The sequence below is a fragment of the Saccopteryx leptura genome, chromosome 1 (assembly GCF_036850995.1).
Source record: "Saccopteryx leptura isolate mSacLep1 chromosome 1, mSacLep1_pri_phased_curated, whole genome shotgun sequence".
In the NCBI taxonomy this organism is placed as follows: domain Eukaryota; kingdom Metazoa; phylum Chordata; class Mammalia; order Chiroptera; family Emballonuridae; genus Saccopteryx; species Saccopteryx leptura.
In genome coordinates this window covers 156,693,827-156,713,535 of record NC_089503.1, presented here as the reverse complement: position 1 = coordinate 156,713,535, position 19,709 = coordinate 156,693,827, and the positions used below count along the sequence as shown (strand labels likewise).

The 19,709-nt window shown below is 42.7% G+C and overlaps 1 protein-coding gene across 2 annotated transcripts in view; it reads left to right on the top strand.

Annotated features, from left to right (window-relative positions):
- Positions 1 to 18,905: 18,905 nt before the first annotated feature.
- The window catches only part of GHR (growth hormone receptor), a 229,765-nt gene continuing 228,961 nt past the window's right edge, over positions 18,906 to 19,709 (top strand). The window contains exon 1 of one of the 2 annotated variants that reach the window (XM_066378349.1): positions 18,906 to 19,423. In XM_066378349.1, coding sequence (XP_066234446.1) covers positions 19,384 to 19,423 — 40 coding nt within the window. In that variant the 5' untranslated portion in view covers positions 18,906 to 19,383. The remainder of the gene's footprint in view (positions 19,424 to 19,709) is intronic. The other variant, XM_066378331.1, reaches the window with a different exon arrangement.

The following is a 19,709-nucleotide window of genomic DNA, read 5'->3' as shown; positions in this document are numbered from 1 at the left end:
AAGACATAGGAAGGGTTAAGGGAAGTCACAGATGATTTCCCTGAGGGGTCCGGAGGAGGAAGCAAGAAAGTAAGGGAGGGTTGCAATGACCAGAACCCATAAAAAGCTTAAATGATGAGAGACTGATTACCCTCCAGGTGGCCTGGAAGACACAGTCAGCCAAACAGAGAAAGCCAGGAGAATAAATACCCTGACCTTTCTCTCTTTTTGGCTTCCAGTGTCTCAGCCATTTCCTCCACTTTGTGAACCCAACTGAGAGCCAGAGGATAAAGGAACCTGGTCGGTGCGACCCATGCAGGGCAGCTTCCTGGGCTGAGAGCATGGTGAAGGGAGTGAGCAGTGGGGTGGGAGGTGCAAACGAATTATCCAGCGCAGAGGGGAGCAGAGAACAATCTTGCTCCGCCTGAATGAACTTCCCTCCTGATGAATGCCTACCTTCACGATCTCTCCAATGACATAACTAGATGACAGTACTTCTTACTGTGCACACAAAAACTTCAATGCCTTTGGCATCTGTTGTCAGGGTGTATTCGATATTTTTTTTTCCATGAGCAAGTTTATTTTTCAAGAAAGGGCTTTTATTTTGGATTCAACCATGTACTTACTTAAAATTTTTTAGTTTATGAGAATATTTTCTCAAATAAATCAAAGAGAATTCAAAGAAAACAAAAATATTTTGATTAAAATAAATGAATAACATAAAATTTTGTATGCTAGAAGCAGACAGTAAGTTTGGTAACATCAGACAGTTCACAGATTTTACAAAATCTGAAACTTATATTAGGTTTTTCTTTGAAATTGAAAATTATCATAAGTGACACAAAAAAATATGGAAAGAAAAGTCCTTTTGCCACCAGTGTTCTCTCACTATTTTCTGAAGTCACCAATGATAATACCATGGTGCGTTTCCTTGCATATAATTCTCCATCTTCATTCAAATCACATATACAAACATATTTTTAAATACATATTATCCCTGGGTCTGTTTTTCATTTCATTTAAAAATGTATCTATCACCTGACCTGCGGTGGCACAGTAGATGAAATGTCGACCTGGAATGCTGAGGTTGCTGGTTTGAAAACCCCGGCTTGCCAGGTCAGCTACTATGAATTGATGCTTCCTGCTTCTCCTGCATCCCCTGCCACTTGTCTCTCTCTCTCTCTCTAAAAATCAATCAATAAAATGTATATTTTTTAAATGTAGCTATCTTGTCAGGTTGATAGATGTAGATATGACCACTTTTTAATGATTGCATTGTATTCTATAGTATTCATGTATCATAATTTACTCATGATCTGTCATTGATGAAGACTCAGGTGGTCCCTAGTTGTAACCATACATACAGAACTCCCACGGAGTTAGAATGTTGAAGAACCAGTAGGTCAGCAATAGAGTTATGTTCTGCTGAATACAAGCACCGCTCTTTCTATCTAATGAGATCCATTTGCCAGTGGCTCTGATTTTAGACTCTGTTCCAGTCCACTGATTTACTTGCTTTTGAGAGACTGCATTATATACTAATGAAGGGCAATGGTGTCTATAACAAAACAAGAATGACATGTATTTAATAAATAAATAAAAATAAATTCCAAAGGCATACCACCCTAAACAGTAGGTTATAATAAAAAATTAGAGTTTTAATATCTGATAATGTTAGATCTTTTACTGATGCTCTTTATTCTAAATTGTCTTGATATTATCAGGCCGTGATGTTGCCATATGTACTTTAAGATATTTCTGTCCCAACCCATTGGAATTCTGGTTTGAATTGTATTAAATTATTTTATCAATTTTGGAAGGATTGATATTTTATGATAGTCAACATCACATCCAGGAACATAGGTTTTGGCTGTTTTTATTCAAGTCTTATTGTATGTTTTTAAAATACATTTTATAGCTTTCCTTTTAAAAGTTCTGTCCCTTTCTTACTAAATTTTATTCTAGGGATGTTATAATTTGGGTAAATTTTGTAAATAGGACTTTTTCCCCCCATTTCTATGTGATTTTAAACTGTATCTGTTTGGGAATAAATGATATATACTCGTTGTTCAAAATTCAAATTGCACTCGGGTACCCAGTGAAAGGCCCTCCAACTCCTGTCCATGAATCTTCCCTCCTATGGTTTTTAAAAGGTTCTTATATAGCTTTAATACTGAAGCTGAGTCATCTTCACATTATGGAAAGATATTCCCTACATGATGCAAAATACTATGTGCATGGTGTAAAAAGAGATGACTTAGGTTTTTGAAGTACTGCCATTTAATTACATCTAGATTTCAACATAGCCATCATCTCTGGTGAGTCAATCCTTTTCTCTAACTCCTTGAAAATGTTTGATATTTAATGCAGGATGTTTTCATAAACTTATCTGAACTTGATAAGTAAACAACATTGACTCCTGACGAATAAACAGGAACATGTGAAATGTCATTATAAAATGTCATTCAAAGGTGGTAAGAGCATAAGGTAAATAAGCCATGCTTACAGCAACCTCTCTACTGGCTTTAGTGAAATAACACTCCTCAAAGCTGTCACATTCTAAGCAGTGTTATGATAGAAAAGAAGCTTTTGTGTTCCTATCTCCGCCACTCTCCTCCACACAGAAATAGGGCCACATGCTCATCTATTCTGGACCAGCCCTTCTGCACCTCGGGGCCACTCCTGATCTGAGGTTGAAGGTCCGTGCGTTGCAGTCTCCCGTCTCCCTCTCCCCCCAAGCACAACTGTCCTCCGCCTCGCCTAGATCAGGTAATGACTTCACTGGCCACCAGGTATCCAGTTGGGAAATCCCAGCCATGGAAGTCTAGTTCATAGTGAGCCCAGAACCAAGACAGACCAGTTGTTGATGGGTGCAGGGGATGGGGAAGGTGCAGAAATCTGGCTTTTATTTAGTCAGGAACATCATAGCATGCCCTTGACTGGGGATCTCTAAGGTCTTCATTAAATGGCAGGTCTTTAAATCTTTATAAAGTTTATTTTCCACCCTCTGCAACATGAATACCTTGCCACAGCTTCCTGCCTAGCAGTCACCTCTTGCTAGTCTTGCACAGCTCACTTGCTGTCCCTGATATAATGGGCCTGGGTGTGTTCTGTGCAATGCCCGTATGTCCGGGAGCAGAAGAACTAATAGAGCCCCGAGGCCAAAGCTGATGCAAATATTGCTGTCTGTTCCACACCAGTGTAACCAGTTTCTGATCCTTTCTCCTGATACAACTGAAAAGAAGAACGCACCTGAGGCATTCTTCATCTGTCCCTCTGGTGAGGTGTGCTCCTCACCATCCCCACTACACAGAGGCTGCTTCTTGCGGAAGCGGCTGTGGTCTTCAGTCATTCTCCAGGATCCATCCAGTTTCTGCTGAGGTGGGACTGGCACACTGAGCAAAAACACAGTAAGGACCACTACCCCTGCATCCTTTCGGTTTTTAAGGGAGCTACTCAGTTCTGCCATTTCGCCCAGGCCCGTAGTGTTTCAGAGCTTTCCACTCGGCCTTCTCCATTACGGTGGCTCTTCACTTGCAGAGGTGGAGGACCAATCAGTACCTGGGAGCAGGGGTAGAAGTCTGACATCACGCATTACAATTGCTACTAGGCATTTGGAGCCTGGGAAAATGACCACAGTGGGCTCACAGAATTGGGACTTGAATCAAAATTCCAGAATTGCATTTATTTCTTTATTGTTTTGATTGTAGATGGTAAGCCACACCTTTATCGGCCGCTCTAGGGCCACACGCCTCTGGAGATGTCATGCTGTCTTTTCCTTCTCTGCAACTCCTTGCTGGTCAAGCTCTTGGCTACCTTTACAACCTTACCAGGCCATTTGGTAATATCAGCCATCTGGCTCCTGTCCTCTAGGCACAGCCAGTTGGCTTCTCTTACTCTCAGGCCCCATGTCCCGGTGGGATTACTGAACCCAGCTCTGCGATCACCTCCTTCACTGTCCACATGGACCTAGAGAGGGTGGCTCCTACCGTCATTGTGAGTGGTGCCTGCAGACGTCCTTCTGACCGGTGGTCATTATGAATGACCTTGGGGATGAGTGTGTCCTCTGGGATCTCATAGAACCAATCCCCTGTTGGCTTTTCCGGCCTCAGATAACAATCAATGGCAGTGTGCCCGCTACCTGCAGCCACTTCACACCCTCCTTGCGTGCCCGGGCTGGCAGCCCACGCACCTCAGCTCTGCGCAGCACTGTGGTCGCTCCTCCCATACCTCCGACCGGCTCCCACAGTAAGTCCCTCCCTTTCTGTGGGGCCTTGCCAGCTTGGCCAGTCCTGTCTTGAAAAACTGATGGTAAATAAATAAAGTCTCACTTATCCAGTCTTACATTATGGACCCTGGGTCATGTACCCTAAAAATCCAGTCCCTGGGGCACTCCAATGACTCTTGCTAATACTTGTAGCTCCTTCTGTGTATAAGGTTTTCTCTCCCTTTTCAGATCCAGCACTTCCCCAGCAAGATCTTGCTAGTTATTGGGCTAACAAACCACTTGGAAAAGGTCATGTAAGCAAAAAAGTGAATGATCTTATGCATCTATTTGTGGGGCAAATAAACAAATTACAGATGCATATGTGACTGAAAAATTTAAGGAAACTAGCCCTCTTGATTTTTTTCCTTTTTAAATTAATTTAACCTGAATCTGGTCATATTAAAATCAGATTTTGACATCCTAATGAGTAGGTTATCATTTTAAATGGAAACACATGTAACAAAAATATTATATCATGCTCTTTCTTCTTCTTTAAAATGGGATGGATCCAGTTGTTTGAATCCAGAACTCAAGAACTCTGAACCTGAACATCAAACATGTTTTTGCAAACTATGGCTAATGAGATGCCAATCAATAGTTATGGCCAACTGGCATTGAAGTAACTGTTTTTGGCTGATAGGCAAATCGTATCTGGGTCAGAGAGAAAGCCAAGTCCCGAGAGATTCTCTCATAGCATTCCAAACAGCAATAGCTCCATTGTTCCGATAAAGGGGCCCCTCCTCAAGGCCTTCTTGTAAATAAATCATGGAAAACACATCCAGACAGCAATGACTCCTGTTGGAGCAAGCTTTTAAGCAGTGCTTAAAGTTCTTCAAAAAAAGTACTTAAAAGGAAAAAGAACTTTGATTTTTATTGCAAGTTGGGGTCCACTTAATTCAAATGCTGTTTCATTTCAAGTTGTTTGAGAAGAAAATGCCCGGATAGAATGAAATGTTCGGAGGATTTATGGGAGGAGACGCAGATGAAAGGCATAGGAGAGGGGGAACAGATGAGCAGGGAGGAAGTCACACCATGCTGCGGGTCTAGCACCTGTGTCAGGAGGGAGGAAAGAGAGGGGATCATGGGCGGAGAGCCTCAGACCATAATGCAGAGTGCCCCATTAGGTGCTTGGGGAGCCCCTGGGCAGACTGCCCTTTAGAAGAGTCTGATGTCAGGCAGAAGTGGACCGGCTCCAGTAGCCATTTGCTGGTGGGGAGCTGCAGGAAGGAAGTGTGGCCTTGGCATAAACATCATGGTGGATCCAAAGGTGTGGCCCCTGGGGGCTGTCTGCCAACCCCAGCCTTACACACTGTTCTTCAGAAGGGGGGATCTGAGCCATGCGCCTCCATGGCCGTCACTGATGTCTTCCTCAAGGAGTACCCACGGGGGATGGGGTGCGGGGGGAGGGGGCTCTGCCTGGACTCCTCAGAAAGACAAGAGGGTGAGTTAAGAATGACTGAAACAAGAATCACATGCCATTCACTATATATAGTATGATAGACAAGGACCACTATATATAGTATGATAGGCAAGGACATAGACAATAGCTATACACAGGAATTGGTAAAACCTTAAGTAACTGCTTCTGTGGTGGTAAGTTTGGATTTCCTTCTTAGCTATTTTATATCTCAGCTTTTTTTGATCCTCCTTCATCGGAGTGTCATCTGCTTCTAGATTAAAATGGCTTTTCCAGCAAATAATTGACCATGTTAGTTATAACATGGTAAGAGCCCAGAGGCGTTTCTACCAACTTCATCACTCAGTGTAAACCTACCAGCATTGTCTGCAGTCCTTTGGCCAGCCCAGCCCAGCCTCCTGTTTAGCATCCCTAAACTTCTATTTTCAAAAGAATCATTTCAAGCTTCCAACTAAAACCTGTAGTTAGGTAAATGCAAACTTTGGATAGAAATTTCAGGATAACAAAGCACTTCACATGCAGAGATTTCCAGTAGAAAGGCTGTGTGTCTTCTTTGACACCCACTAGGGAGCAATGACTAGACTTTCTCCTCAGTAAATCCTGTGCTTGGGTGAATGAATAGAGTACAGGTTACCTAACTCCCGAGTTAAACTTTTCACCATGATAGCGTCATCCAACCTTAACCTAGAATGTGCCAAGAATTCTGACAATGCTTCCCCAGGAGAGAAGGCCTGACTTCTCCCTGACTTAGGAGACAATCCTGGGACAAGCATAGAGATCAGAGATCGGGTGCCAGCACCCAGAAAGAATAAAAGAAATTGACCCATAGTGAGAATTGGAATAGGGACCAGCTTTATTCCACTTTGAGCTCTTTCTTTCCTCAAAGTATACAAACCGGTAGGGTTTATATGAACAAAAGGGAGGCCTTTGGGGACTTTAACACAATTACTATGCTCTGTGACTCATTTTTGTTTGAATGGCATTAGGACATCTCAAGAAAAGTTGGGTTAATAATAATGTAAAAATTTAACATAAACAAACCTTACTGAAAGGAAAGCTCTCTCCTCTGTTGCTTTGTGTTGTTCATGGATGATAGCTTTCAGCCTCAGTCCACTCAGAGGGTTTATCCCAGCACAGAGACCATAGCTTGGCTGCACTACCTATTTCTTAAACTGAAGCAGATGTATTACTTTTCTTTAAAGGCTTTATTCATTTTAGAGAGGGGAGAGAGAGAAATGTGGGGGCAGGGATGCATCACTTCCCATATGTGTCTTGACCAGGCAAGTCCAGGTTTCAAACGGGCAACCTCAGCATTCCAGGTTGACTCTTTATCCACTGCGCCACCTCAGGTCAGGTTGTATTCCTTTTGTATTTATAAAAATCTCGGCTTTTTAAAAAATTGCAGAAGTTGTCCCTGTTCATTGAAAAAAAATCTAATAAAACAAGTATCTAGTGAATTTTCCTTCATTTATATAATTATCAAAATTTTGTGAGCTTATAAGCATACATCTTTAAAAGGGGAATTTCTGGGTAAAAGGACGCATGAATTTAGATTTTACATTTGGGCCAAATTGTGTTAATAAATTTTACCTATTTGGATTCTGAACTGGCATTGAATTAAAATGTCTTTGTTCCCACACCCTGACAAATAATGTATTCTATTAACATGTTTTATCTTTTCCAATCAAATAGATTAAAAAAGTTTGATGATGGAGATTTGACTTTGGATGGTGAACACACAATGCAATATACAAATGTTGTATTGTAGAATTATACACTTGAAACCTATATAATTTCTTTAATCAATGTCACCCCCAATAAATTTAATTGAAAATTTTTTATTGCTTTAATTTATATTTTTAACAGCAAATTAATTTGAATGTCTTTTTATATGTTTATAATACTTTATTTGTATTTTTCTGTTGATGGTTTTCTCTTAACTTTCACATGTCGATTTTTCAATTGGGTTGTCTATTTCTTTAGAAGTCAGTTTTTAGGATCTCCTTATATGTTAAGTTTTTCTTCTGTTTTATCTGTCACAAATAATTTTTCGTTTTATATTTTTTTATGTTGCTCAGTTTTTTTTTTTACCATGGAGCTGTATTGCGTTTTAAAATTAACACAAAATTCTAGAGTGTATATAAACACATATTGTGTTTGATATAGCTATATCTATGTATAATCATTTTCTTCTAATGCAAAATACTCATTATCCATAAGAAAGCCAAACAGAAAATATGAAACACCAAATTTCTATTCATATAGGTAGAATAATAAAAATGAGACCATAAATGAACTTAATAATTCACAATCTATTCAAAATATGGACCTCTTGGGGAAAATATAAATGAAACAATTGCTTTGTTTTAAAAATGTGTGACTTCTTAATTCATGCCGCAAATGTGTAAACAGGTTTTAAGAAATTATTTGTTGCTCATCTCAAATAAATATTTACATTTCAATAAGATCATTCTACCAACCAAACCTTGACCAAAAGGATTTTAAAAAATTAGAATTTCATGCTCAGAAAGATAAATTTGGGGTACAGCAGCATCAGGGTATAGTGGAAAATTTTATCAGAGAAACTTTGGTGACCTTGATTCACACCATGAAAACTGGGCTACTGATTCTAACAGTCCTATTATGGCCACTTTCAATAACTGGAAGTTATCAGTGCTGTTTATTCCTGCAAACTTGTTTTCAGAGAGTGATCTGAAGGGAAAATAACAGACTCTCAGTTCTGTTTTGATAGCCTTCAGTTTGGAATCAACATGCATCATGCATAAAGCATGTAAATGTGGTTAAATTGTTTATTAACTCTTTTGTGAGTCATAAACATAAGCAAAACAGTAGATGTATTTCTAGTAAACTTAATAACTTTCCAGAGAAAGCAGTAGTCAGGTCAATCTTCTGCTTCAAGTAATCCTAGGAAAGCTGGAAATTGTAAATAAATCTCAGATATCCTGCTCATTTTTGTTTATCTGGATAAATTTGGCTCAAGCCCTAAAACACATTACTCTACAGACACATTAAAATTTTCCTGAACTATGAATTCAATTAAAAATGTAAATACTAGCATTCTCCAATTTAAGATATTACTTAGTTAAAAGGACTTTTGACCCCAAACTTTCTGTGGTCACTGAAGTAAACATTTCTTTTTTTTTTTTAAATTAAATGTCATCAATGGCTTTGAGTTGAAAAGAAGCTAAAGGTGAGTGTTCTTGTGCCTCTTATTCCTGGCAGTATTTTCTCATTTGGGTATCTCCACACAAATTTTCAGAGGAAGACAGGGCCCCTAGTCTCATCTTACACAACATCACCAATACATCATCCAGTCTACCACGCTGAGTCCTTGAATAATGACCTATAGGAACAATTTCTCATATAGATTGGGTTCAGAAGATGCACTTCTAAACAATGTTTGGCTTTCACTTTATGGACAGTGTGTATCTTGAGGATTATGTTTCCTTATTTTCCTTATTTGCTGTAGTATATCTTGGTAGAAGATTAGAGTCACTGTGGTAGCCCTCTTCTGGCAAATGATTAGCATGCAATGATAAGCTTTTCTGGGGTTATTACTTTAGTTTTATACCCTATTTTTCTTTTTTCCCCACCCTCTCATTTGTCTTGTTTATTCCTCTTTTGGCTTGTATATTTCTCAAAAAGCCACCTTGAATCCTGTGTTGGAAGAAGGGGGCTAAAAGAAATCAAATAGATAAATAAATAAGGCAAATAAATAGCAAAATGGATAATAAAGCATGCAAACAGATTAAACACTATGACATCATATGTTGGTTTAGAAAATTATCCAAGTCAACATAAAGTGATTGTTACACATCAGCCACTTCATTTTATACATGCTTTTTATTATACAATAAATTAATAATAAATGAATTAGAGGTGGCAGCTCATGTCACATTTTACAATGTATGGTTTTTTCTAATGTGGCTTATAAATCAAATTATTATAAAGCAAATTATATAATTAATCTATTAGAGCAACTTGCTATTCAATCACTTTATAAAGCATAGACTTTTAGTATCATATTCAACTTCTAATGTGGAGGAGGGTTTTGTTAGGTAGATTCAGGGTTTATGTTCCCTGATTTAAAAGAAAACTAGAGTGTTCTTTCATATTTCTCACACTCTCCAAATTTTTCACTTGCTAGGGGAAACCACAGTTAACAATTTAATGTCATTTTCCAAATAATTAAAAAAATATTCATATGTTATATATAAGATGAGCAAGAGTTGAAGACTACTACCAAAAGAGGACATCCAAATGAACAATAATATGAAAAAAGGCTCAACTTCTTAGCCATTGGGAAAATGCCAGCATTAGTCACAGCATGGTACTACTCCTACACAGGCACCAGAGTGGCTAAGGCAAAGAAGATGAAACATACCAAGTGTTGGTGAGGCTGGGAGTGGTCAGAACTCTTCCACACTGCTGGCAGAAGTGTAAATTCATGCAACCATTTCTGAACACTTCGGCTTTTTGTACACAGTAGAAATGTGTCCAAATGCTCACCAACAGGCATGTACTAGAACAGTCCCTAAGAGAACTATTTGTAATAATCAAAAGCTGCAATCTATCCAAATGCTCACAAATGGTAACATTTATGCTATCAGTTTATTGGGTCTTCTGAATATATATTCCAAATATATTTCACAATGTATTGCTTTTCTTTTAGCTTTATTTTCAATGTTGAGCATCAGATTGTCTTTAAACATGAAATTTAATTTTTTTTTCTGAAGTTAGAAGCGGAGAGGCAGTCAGACAGATTCCCACATGTACCTGACTGGGATCCATCTGGTATGCCCACCAGGGGATGATGCTCTGCTCATCTGGGGCATTGCTCCACTGTAGCCATTCTAGCGCCTGAGGTAGAGGTCATGGAGCCATCCTCAGTGCCCAGGCCAACTTTGATCCAATGGAGCCTTGAGTGTGGGAGGGGAAGAGAGAGATAGAGAGAAAGTAGAGAGGGAAGGGTGGAGAAGCAGATGGTTGCTTCTCCTGTGTGCCCTGACCAGGAATCGATCCTGGGACTTCCACACACCAGGCTAATGCTCTACTGCTGAGCCAACCAGCCAGGGCTGAAAGTCAACTTTTTAAACAAACATTTGCTAAGTACTTAGTGTATGTTGAATTCCACAATGGGCTTCTCAACTGAAAATCCAACATGGACCTTTATTCCACGATGTCCCTGGACCAGCGCCCTTCTTCCCACCCTGCCACTAAGGAAGTGTACACTGAGGTCGGATGACAAGTACTCCCCTTGGGCCCATGAAAGAGAAGCCCCTGCACGGGCTCTCTTCCATCCACACCCCAATGCCCAAGACCAGGAGCCCTTGGCTAATGAGATTCCCAATGGCTGTGCTCAATCTTTAGAACACCCTCTGGATATCTCAGACTTTGGAGTTTTCAGATTCAATGTCCTAGCATTCTGAGGTTGGAGAGGGAGAGGTTGGATAGAGCTTGTGCGTGTGAGTTGGGGTTCCACACACATGTATATGAGACCCTGTCTGTGTACAGGGGGTGTCAGGAGTAGGCAGAGAAGTGGGGAGGATTGGAGACTGAGGATCCAGCCGAGGACCAGATCTGTCTGCATACTGCTTTGTGGTATGGAACTCTCAGAAACATAACTAAATTCAAACCTGTCTTCCTGGGTTATCGTGAAGGTATATTGCCAAGAGCAGAAGATAGAAGATATTATATTGGACAATTTGTTAGCTTGACTGCAACATGTAGATATTTAGACTGATGGTGTGGGAGCTGCCTTTGTCCTCTGGCTCTTAGACATGAACCTACGTGTATTAAAAATGCAGTAGACTTTGCTTATTTCTTTCCCTCCGGCCATTCAGATTCTGTGGTCTGGTGGTTTAAAGCCACAGGTAGACTAGATGGTGGGTGTAATTACCTGGAGAGGTTGCAGAGGAGGCCAAAGAATGGACTTGGCCCAGAAAGGCTCTGGGCTCCCATCCAAGCCCTGTAGCTATGTAATTGTATGACTTGGTCTGGTCCCTTGGCTTCTCTAAGCCAGCTTCCTCACTGATAAGGAGTGGCAAATAGTACCTTCTTCACAGGACTTTTGTGTAGAAAAATCAACATAATTTATGTGCATGTGCTTAAAACACTGTCTAGTGTCAGGGAAAAACACAATAAATTATGAAGCAAAATTAATTTTAACAGACATTCTGATTTATTATTTGTCTACAATAGCTGAGACCTATTTTACTTCTTGAATTCGTTTATAGAAGATACCACGATTACTTATAGGAAGATGTCTCAGCCCTGCACGTGGTTTAGCAAGTGCTGCAGAGGGGCCAGGATCCTTCAAGCCCTCTCATTCTCAATGCAGTCCTTGCTCTGCCTAAGGTTTCTCCAGCCAGAAATTCTCCAGCAGTCCCTCCCCTTCCCCGACCTTTCCTGGCTTCGCTGGGAGGCACCGGGTGGTAGATAGGTCTGTCCCTTTCATGTACTAAGGGCTCAGTGTTCTTCCTGAACAGTGTCCACGAAGGCAGTGTTCTGCCTTCGTGATGCCTTTGCAGAAGTCCAATTAGCAACCTAGATTGATAGTTTATTTAGTAATTGAAAATATTTGGTGTGCTTAATTTCTAAAAAGGAGATTTGCTATGACACTTTTATACTAGCTCAGATTTCTTCCTCATTCATACCTGCCTTTTCCTTTTTATATTTCCACCCCTTTAAAACAATAAAAAGGATAGAAGCAAAGAACACAATAATTTGTGAAGACAAAAAGTAGGGTAGGATTGTCTGTGACAGGAAAGAAGAGACAGAAAGAAATGCCATGATCAGGAAAAGTTTGCTAAGTTCACTGCCTTGGAGAGTGAGCTGAGTGATGGACAGAAGGAGGGTTAACGCTGGGATTCCCATGTCTATCAGCCCTGGGGCTTCCGTATTTCCACTATTCAGAGCACGTCATTGGAAGCTCATACTAGTCTTCTATCTCTTGGTGACTGTAATAGGATCGAGTTGATAACTGGGAATAGAAATTTAGGAAGGAGTTGGATGAGGCAGAGCATACACTAACATGGAGACCCAGGGCGGGACAGGCTTTGGCCACCACCTCACAGAAGTAGTGGAAGGGCTCGCATATATTTGGCCTGGAGTAAAGATAACTTCTTGTGAAACATGTGAAAAACGTGCCTCATGAAAAAACATTTTAAATTTCTGATTCCCCCCCCCCCCCATATGCTCCAGAGATAGACCAGGTATAAATAATAGAACAGCACATTCTGACTCAAGTTCCTGTAACAAAGAGTGCAGATAAAAAATGGAGCACGCATCCCAGTGAGGGAGTTAGTGGGCACTCATCAATATAATTACCCAGACAGAAGCTAGATGACTGTCTAGCAGATGATTTTAAAAACAACCTTTGGCATTTGGTGAAAGGATAGAGAAAATAATCTCAAAAATGATTTAAAAAAATTTTTAAATGATTTAAAGGGGAAACTTCATTGCTAGGTCACTGTTGAGACCTACTTTTTTTGTTCCTTTCCACCAGGTGGCAGTTCCCAGGCCCTGAGCTGTCCTGTGTGTGCCTCTGGTCCACCAGCAGCAGTCAAGGCAATCAAATCCTTATAGTGTCCATGAGCTCTGAATTGAAATACCTATTTTTAAAATTCACAAATGGTGACTTGAAGCTTTAATTCTCACCCTGGAACCTCCTCGTAAGTCTTGGCTAAGAATTTCCAGAAAATTAAATAGTATTTTTCCTGTTGCATTTCAACAGAGGAAAGAAAAGGTAAACACTTCCTATGTTGTTTGCTCTCTTTCATGATTCCCTTGCCATCCTCTCAACCAATGCAGCTGTGGACCGGGGCTGGGGACTAGGGCAGGGATGCTAACCCGGGCAAGGAGCTCTTACAATGTGTCTACCACCACCGTCTGCTCAATTCCACAGTATGCTATGGTACCCTGGGCAACGCGGGGGTTCCGATTCTTACACCCATTACCAGGCATTCCTGGGCCCTTAGCTTGCTGTCATTTTATTTAATCAGGGATTTACTTATTATGTTTATTATTTATTGTCTCTCCCAACTAGAATGCAAGCCCCATGAGGGCAGGGTTTTGGTGGGTGTGCTGTGTAAGTGTTTTCTGATGCATCTTAAGTTCCCAGAACCAATCCATCATGGTGTAGGCTCTCCAACGTGTGTTGAATGAAAGAATCCGGTGGATGGGAATTCAGTGTTAGTTTGGAAAAAATTCTTTAAAGTGCGTTTTATTTTAGAATTTATCAATTTGTGTTAGTTTGCGTTCTCTAGAAAATCAAGACCAATAGGCTAGAGAGATGATAGATAGATAGATAGACAGATAGATAGATTTGTTTTCAGTAATTGGCTGATGCAATTGTGGATGTTGGCAAGTCCAAAATCTGCAGGGCAGGCTGGCAGTCTGGTGCCCTAGGGAAGAAATGATGCCGCAGTTCAAGTCCAAAGGCAGTGTGCTGGCAGAATTCCCTCTTCTTCTGAAGAGGTTGGTCTTTTCCTATCGAGGCCTTCAACTGATTGGATGGAGGCCCACCCATATTATGGGGGATAATCAGTCTATCAATTTAAATGTTAATCTCATCTTAAAAATACCTTTAGAGAAATATCTAGAAAAATATTTGAACAAATATCTGCATATTGTGGCCTATTCAAAGTGATACATAATATTAACCATCACAAATATCCATTTAATACTTTGTTTTCAACTGAAATGATCTCAGCTAACAACCCCCTCATCTTCAGACTGAGAAATGGAGTCATTGTGAGCCAGGTAACTGACTTACCAAAGTCCCAGATCAGATGACTCACACAGCACCCCAAGGCTCCTGACTGCCGATCCTATGTTCCTCAACTATAGATGCTACAAGATGAAGCAGCTCCTGAATGCTGTTTTGGGTGGGTTTTTTTTTAGAAAAAGCTTTGTCATTTCAATAAAAGCTCATTCCAGATGACTGTAGACCAGGGGTTGGGAACCTATGGCTCACGAGCCAAATGTGGCTCTTTTGATGTCTATATCTGGCTTGCAGACAAATCTTTAATAAAAAAAAATAATAATGTTAAAAAATATAAAATATTCTCATGTATTACAATCCATTAATTTTCTACCACACATGTTCATGGTTGCGGGTGGCTGGAGCCAATCACAGCTGTCTTCCAGGACAACACCAAATTTTTATTGGATAATGCGTAACATACATGGGTCATTGTATGGCTCCCACGGAATTACATTTTAAAATATGTGGCGTTCATGGCTCTCAGCCAAAAAGCTTCCCGACCCCTACTGTAGACTGAAGGAACTTTTATTTTTTTTAATAAATAAATTTTTATTAATTTTAATGGGGTGACATCAATAAATCAGGGTACATATATTCAAAGGGCTGAAGGAATTTATACTGTGGAGTTGTATGGTCTGAGGTGATACCATTCCTAGATGTCTGCACTTAAATATACATAATCTGAAACATTTTATAGTTGTTTTTATTGTCTTTGAAATGTGGTTTAGGCCCTGGCTGGTTGGCTCAGTGGTCGAGTATAAGCCCAGTGTGTGAAAGTCTTGGGTTTGATTCCTGGTCAGGGTACACAGGAGAAGTGACCATCTGCTTCTCCACCCTTCCCCTCTCCCTTTTCTCTCCCCCCCCCCCCCAGCCATGGTTTATTGAGTCCAGCATCAACCCTGGGTGCTGAGGATGGCTCCATGAAGCCTCCTCTCAGGTGCTAAAAATAGCTCAGTTGTGAGCATGGCCCCAGATAGGCAAAGCATTGGCCCCAGACAGAGGTTGCCAGGTGGATCCCAGTTGTGGCGTATGCGGGAGTTTGTCTCTGTATCTCCCCTACTCTCACTTAAATAAAAAATAAAATAAAACATAGTTTATATTTTCAGCCATGTAGTAGCAGAGATGTGCAACAGGGTGGGGGAAGGATGGGCTGTGGGCTGTAGGAGGGTAAAATAGATAAAACTCAATGACAAGGTGCATTGGAGCAAAGACTTAAAGGAAGTAAGGGAGGACACCTGGGGGAAGAGGTTTAAGGCAGAGGGAAGAGCCACCTTGAAGCCTCTAAGTGAGGGCTGTACCTGCCCTGCTGGAGAAGCAGCAAGGGGGTGACTGGGAGAGTCATAGGAGACAAGGCAGAGGACAGAGCTCTCAGGGGGCCTCTGAATTGTATTGAATTTTATTCTGATTTAAATGAAAAACCATTGAAGACTCACAAACTGACTTAGTTTACAAAACAAGGCCCCTGGCAACTGCGTTTAGACCAGGCTCTGGTTGGTGGGGGCTGGGGAGGCGGGGCTAAGGCAGGGAGACCACTGGGGTAGACAGACTGTAGCAGTCATCCAGGTGAGAGACTGTGGTGCAGATCAGGTGCTTGTCATGGAGGGATCAAGAAGTGATCAGACTCAGAACATGGAGCAGGGAAGAATATTGAGTGTGGCCATCTGGTGCTTTGCATAGGGATCTGAGATCGAGAGACACAAATTTGGGAGATACTAAATTTCAATTCAATTTATTTTAAACGTTTACCTGGCGCCCTACCATTTGCTGGGCACTAACCTAGATATTTCAGGTATAGATATTCACTGTCTCATAAGTAATGGGGCAAATAAACCTATCAATAAAAGCTGAAGTATTTAATAAAAGTAGCTATAAAGGCCTATGAGGAGGCAGAGGCTGGGATGATTAATTAATGAATTCTACCTGTGGGAACAGCCAGGAAGGGCTCTAGAGAGGAACTAAACAACTGAGCTAAAACTAGAAGGTCAAGGTGACTTCCTTATGTGGTCAAAGTAGGGCATTTTAGGCAGAGGGGAAGGCATGAATATATACACCTTCAGGTTTCATAAGGTAAAAGGTGCTCTGGTATGCCTTAGCTTGTAACAAATTGGTCAGCTCCATACCTGATACATTTCCCCCCATAATCTGGAACCTACAAAGCAACATATACTACAATAGACCTACTCATACTATAGACCTACACATAGTCATAAATGAGATCCAGAGACCTCTATTCATAGGACTTCAAAATAAAGAACACTTTTCATGTAAGTTGTAAGTTTCTTCTGGTTCCATCATATTTTATATTAATTAGTGCATCTTTTCTTATGTCTTCTGTGCATGATGACCTGCCTACCAAAGACAGAGCAGTAGACATAGCACTCTACTTTCCTGTCTCACCCAATGGAGGCTGCAGCTGAACTCAGAGAAAAGAAGAAAGCGATCCTTCCTTTTCAGAGCTTGGCCCCGACATCAACTCAGGGTGGAAACAAAAGAAACTTAGAATGTATTTCGTGAATCCATCAGGCATCTGCTAGATGAGACCAAGATTCTCTGAGCTCCGGAGCTGGGATTGGGTGGAGGAAAGGGCAAAGGCTAAGAAGAGGGGATACAGGGTTTGGTGGCACCAGAGTCTGAAGAGCCAACTTGGAAGGTCATTTCAGACAGGAGCAGAGTCAGCACTGAAGGACTAACTGGACTCCATTCCTGCCAGCGTTGCCCTTTCACCAGCTTGGCATGTACTGACCATCCATCAGGAGTCCTGCCTGCCTGGGCCCTAACCTTTCCAGATGCAGGCAACTCCCCTCTGAAAAAACTCAAGATGCTGGGAAGCACTCCTTGCTCTAGCAAGGTGTATATCTCCAGCCATCCAGGAACTGGGGCAGGGCCATGGTGTGGGGGAGTCTTATTATTTCTGGTGAGACAGAACAGGACCAGTTCAAAATCAACATCCACCTGCCTCCTTTCATTCTGTGTATCTTTGCCTGGAGAAGTTGGGTTGTTGAGCCATAGCTCAGCCTTAGAAAGGACTCTTAGTAATAGAATTTTCCACTAAGGAATTCCTTTTAAAACATGGATGGGTATGTTATGTGACATCCGCTGTCCCAAAGTCTTTGGTCCTGTGTTCCTTCCCAATTCTCCCCCCACCCCCACTCTTTATACCCAGGGATCTTTTATTCTAGTGCTAAGAACCTTGATTTAAATTTAAGTTGTTGTTTAAACATTTCTTTTTTTTTTTTTTTTTTTTTCTTTTCATTTTTCTGAAGCTGGAAACAGGGAGAGACAGTCAGACAGACTCCCGCATGTGCCCGACCGGTATCCACCCGGCACGCCCACCATAGGGCGACGCTCTGCCCACCAGGGGGCGATGCTCTGCCCATCCTGGGCTTCGCCATGTTGCGACCAGAGCCACTCTAGCGCCTGAGGCAGAGGCCACAGAGCCATCCCCAGCGCCCGGGCCATCTTTGCTCCAATGGAGCTTTGGCTGCAGGAGGGGAGGAGAGAGACAGAGAGGAAAGCGCGGCGGAGGGGTGGAGAAGCAAATGGGCGCTTCTCCTGTGTGCCCTGGCCGGAATCGAACCTGGGTCCTCCGCACGCTAGGCCGACACTCTACCGCTGAGCCAACCGGCCAGGGCTAAACATTTCTTTATGGGTATAAACTTGGCTTTGTGTCTGGGAGCCCTGTAAAAAAACAAACAAACAAAAAGTCATTTAGTAAGCCAAAGCTCTTAGATAAATGACGTTGCCACTGGTAATAAAGTAATAAAGTAAATAGAAAAAGATAGCGTGATCAGCTGCTCCTTCAGATCTCAGACAACCTGGAATTGGACTTTTGTACCTTCTGCTTAGAAAAGCATGTGGTGAGGGGGAGTTTGATGCTTTACAGAATGATATGCTTCACTTTCAGAAGCACTTTCCCCTCTCGCTTTACTTTCCCTACAGTGGAATGAGGTGGGCAGGCCCGCATTTGACAGATGAACTATACGTACAGGGCAGGGCAGTTAAAACGCGTCCCCTGGGTCACACGCAATGCCAGTCTTCAGGCAGGGGCTTGTTGAGGATTCCCTGCCGCCCTGAGCTGAGGCTTCTGGACGCACCTCTCCTCTAACATGCCCGTGTCCTTAGTAGATGACTTCATCCCCCATTCATCCCCCTGTCTCTGTTTTCTAACCACTAAAACAAGGTCCTTCCTACGTTTAGCTATCGTTTCACTGTGTCCCAGTGAGCAGCAGCTTGGAAATTGGCTGCAGGTGGAGAGAGGCAATGTTTGGATGGCTAATCACGCTTTCCAAGCTGTCTTGCTGGTGTTCGCCCCGTTCCTGCGGGTAGCGAACTTTTCGATTTGAATGTGTTGACTGCACTTAAGCTCTTTTTAGGTCCTGCCTTCTTTTTGGGAACGAGGGTGGGCGGAGAGGAAGGAAGTGTCCTGCAACGACCAATATTTTCCTCTAGGAGGAGCCGCGCAGCTCAGATGAGAGTGACACGCACCAACTCCAACTCCTCGCCGGGAAACGCTTCATCCCAGCTCCTCGGAATGCGTGGCCCGGACGGCGCTCAGCTCCTCCGCAGCGGGTCTCGAACCGACCGCCCCGAACCCCCGATTCCCCTCGCTTCGGCAGCCCAGGCCCTAGAGCCGGAGGGCCAGGCCCGGCGTGACCCCTGCTGAACCGCGGCCGCCGTTTCCCACCCCTCCCGTCCCATCCTCCCTTCCCGTTTCACCCCGCCCCCTCCCCCTCCGCGATCCTGACAGCCCGGGAGCTGCCAAGCTGGGCGCAGCCATGGGAAGAGGAGGCGGTCTAAGGAGCGGCGGCGGTGGCGGCAGCGGCGGCTGCTGCAGCGGCGGCGGCGGCTGCTGCTGCTGAGCCCGGGCAGCGGCGGGGACCCCGGGCTGGGCCACGCCGGCCGGAGGCCCCCGCGCCCTCAGCCCCCACGCAGATGCGAACCCGCGCTCTCAATCCCGAGGCGAGGCTAGAAGGTACTGGAGGGGGTTCCGGTGTCGGGTTCTTTTCTGCCCCCTGTTGTGCCAGGGCGTCTGGGAGTGGACCCTGGGACGCCGGTTGTTTATGAAAATGGGCATCTGTCTTCTGTATTTACACAGATCATTTTTTTCGCTGGGTGACTTAGGGGTTGGCTGTACTCCCCCACTCCTCGAGAAGTTGTTTCTTGCTGGTGGACTGTTGTAACCCGATCCACGGCTGTGGAAGTGGGGTGTGTGTGTGTGTGTGTGTGTGTGTGTGTGTGTGTGTGTGTCTGTGTGTCTG